General features: G+C 36.8%; 1 gene segment (V, D, J or C); it reads left to right on the top strand.

The window, feature by feature from the left end:
* Nucleotides 1-1,382: 1,382 nt before the first annotated feature.
* On the top strand, nucleotides 1,383-1,851 carry LOC134307385 (T cell receptor alpha variable 14/delta variable 4-like). The segment is given in 2 exon segments: nucleotides 1,383-1,425; nucleotides 1,544-1,851. Coding segments are annotated over 2 exon segments (351 nt in total).
* Nucleotides 1,852-2,670: the final 819 nt, after the last annotated feature.

Raw genomic sequence — 2,670 nt, forward strand, 5'->3', positions numbered from 1 at the left:
AAACATATTACATATAATATTTGCATAAATGATCAGTTATACAGTACAAATATATAGTAGGTTTTGTTTCACACAGATGTAGTGAGTGTAAGTGTGTACATGGTGGCAGACTCCATCTACATGTTACTAACCTCTGTAACAGGGCTGTACTGCTGGGCTGGTGGGTGGGTGGGTGGGTGGGTGGGTCTTCATACGCTATGTACGGACTCTGATTGGCGGAAGAAAAAAGGAGGGCTGTACATGTGTCGGAAGAGGTGTGTTCAGTGACGTGCTCTCCTCGGATGCAATCTGGTATCTCTCAGCAGCGGAAGACAAAATTGAGTGCGCTAAATTGGGAGGAAAATGGGGAGGAAAATGGGGAGGAAAATGGGGAGAAAATCATTTAAAAAAAAAAACATCAATCAAATTTACACCTAAAGTGTCAATTATTTACTTTTTAAAAATATTATACCTCAATATGCACCTCATTTTAAATATAGTTTGCGATTCAACCACCTCAACTGTCAAGGCACATTTGAATGGACCCGATATAAAAACAAATATTTTTGTTTCCTAAACTGCGGTTCACCACATGAATATAGACGTATACTAAAACTGGATTCAGAATCAAACAATACCGTGTTTTGCTGACACTAATTAAAAGTAAACGGTGTTGGTGTAAGCTTCTAACTCCCACCTAAAAAACAGAAATCCAATCATGCATTGCGGTTTCTTGTATTTTACTGTAAACTAAGGCACAGCCATATCATACAGTATAGTACTAACTTTAGTATAGTACTAATTTTAAATAATAAAAAATAGTATTTTACTGTGAAATATTTACTGTAAATTTACAGCAATTTTTACAGTGTTAAGTTTATCTTTGCAGTCCTTATTTTTATTTTAGTTTCAGACCTCCAAGTGACACTTTCTTGTATTATTTCAAATAAATTAAGCCTTATTTTTTGGACTACATTCTGCTGTGGACCTTGACTTTCTTTGGAGGTGGAACCACCATAGTGGTTAACAACAGGACGATAAATAACCAATACAACAAGCAGTAGTAAAACAATAAATGAATGAAATACTATTTAATAATAAACCAACTTTTTGAGCCACTAAACTTTATACAAGTAAATGAAAAAATGTACAAATAAACTGTAAACCAAAATTTTAAATTAACCAACCATCTCAAAACAAATACATTCATAATCCTAAATTGCAGACATGATTATCTACATCTAGATTGTATTCATAAATAAGATTTGATCATCTACCTTCACAATATCAGATGAAAGAGGAGTTAACATGACTAACTGAATTGGGGGTGGGGAGCTAGATGTGGTTACATACAGTAGAAACAATTCCTTATGTTTTATTTGAATTTGACATTCAGCACAATGATGTTACTCCTGTTCTTCATCTTCATTATTGCTGATGATAATGGTAAGTTATATTATAAGCATCATGTTTCATTGGTCATGTATTCATTTTGTACTATAAACATAATCGCAATATCCAGTCAAAATAAATTATATGTTATTATTTATTTATTTATTTTTAGCAGAGGCTGCTGAGAGCATTAAACCCAGTCAAACCAGCGTATCTTCAACTGAAGGAAGAAACATCACACTGTCTTGTATATATGAAGGATTTGAAAGTGGTCTCCACTGGTATCAACAAAAACCTGGATCAAAACCAGAATTTCTGCTGCTGATTTATGAAGGTACTGTCACCCCGGCTCAACCACCTGACCGGAGAATGTCCATCAAACATAACAAAAAGGAAAAGAAAGTGGATCTGGAGATCAACCCTGCTGCAGTATCTGACTCTGCACTCTACTACTGTGCCATGAGGCCCACAGTGATATGAACTTAAACTGTGCTGTACAAAAAGCCTGTTTGTTCAGAAGATGAACTGGGGATGTGGGTTAACTGCCTCACTAATCAAGATGGCGGCTGGCAAGTGTGGCATGTTTGGAGTGTTGTTAACTCTTTTAATTTATGTGTTGTTTTTAGAGTTTTTTTGTGGAAAGTTGCATGGACGACGAATGGAACTTTTAGAAATTACTTTGGACCGTCAGGAAATTTGTAGAGACAAGCATTTTGGTCATGGAAAGAGTTTCTGGAAACGTTTGTTTACCCATCTTTGTTTCCGGCCAAGCGTCAGCTCAAGTGTACTCGCAATCATCAAAGTAATAGAATTAATTACCTGATTATTTCAATATGTTTGTTAATATCAGGGGATATACATCAATGTCCAGGGCTAGGACGGTTATCTTGGCGGGGACTGAAGGCGAAGGAGAAAGCGAAAGTATGTGCGCGTAGCGATGGAAGCGGTATTGCACATATGCCGGTACATATGGAAATGCCGACTGCTCGATTGGGAAGCCGGAACACTCAGCCAGGTTTCGAGCATATTGTGCGGCAAGAAAACCACAGTGTGGACTCGTTTTTTTCATCAAGGGGTCTGCATATACTTCATCTTAACATCAGAAGCCTTCAACCTAAGATTGATGAGATTCGACTTCTGTGTAGAAGCAATAGAGTTGCTCTTCTGTGTATTTCAGAATCTTGGCTGGACAGTTCTATCAGAGATGCAGAAATAGATATTGAGAATTATGTTATTGTGCGTAGAGACCGGAATCGTAAAGGTGGAGGAGTATGTGTTTATATAAGGGCAGATTTAAAT

This window comes from Trichomycterus rosablanca, unplaced genomic scaffold, assembly GCF_030014385.1.
Source record: "Trichomycterus rosablanca isolate fTriRos1 unplaced genomic scaffold, fTriRos1.hap1 scaffold_268, whole genome shotgun sequence".
NCBI lineage: Eukaryota > Metazoa > Chordata > Actinopteri > Siluriformes > Trichomycteridae > Trichomycterus > Trichomycterus rosablanca.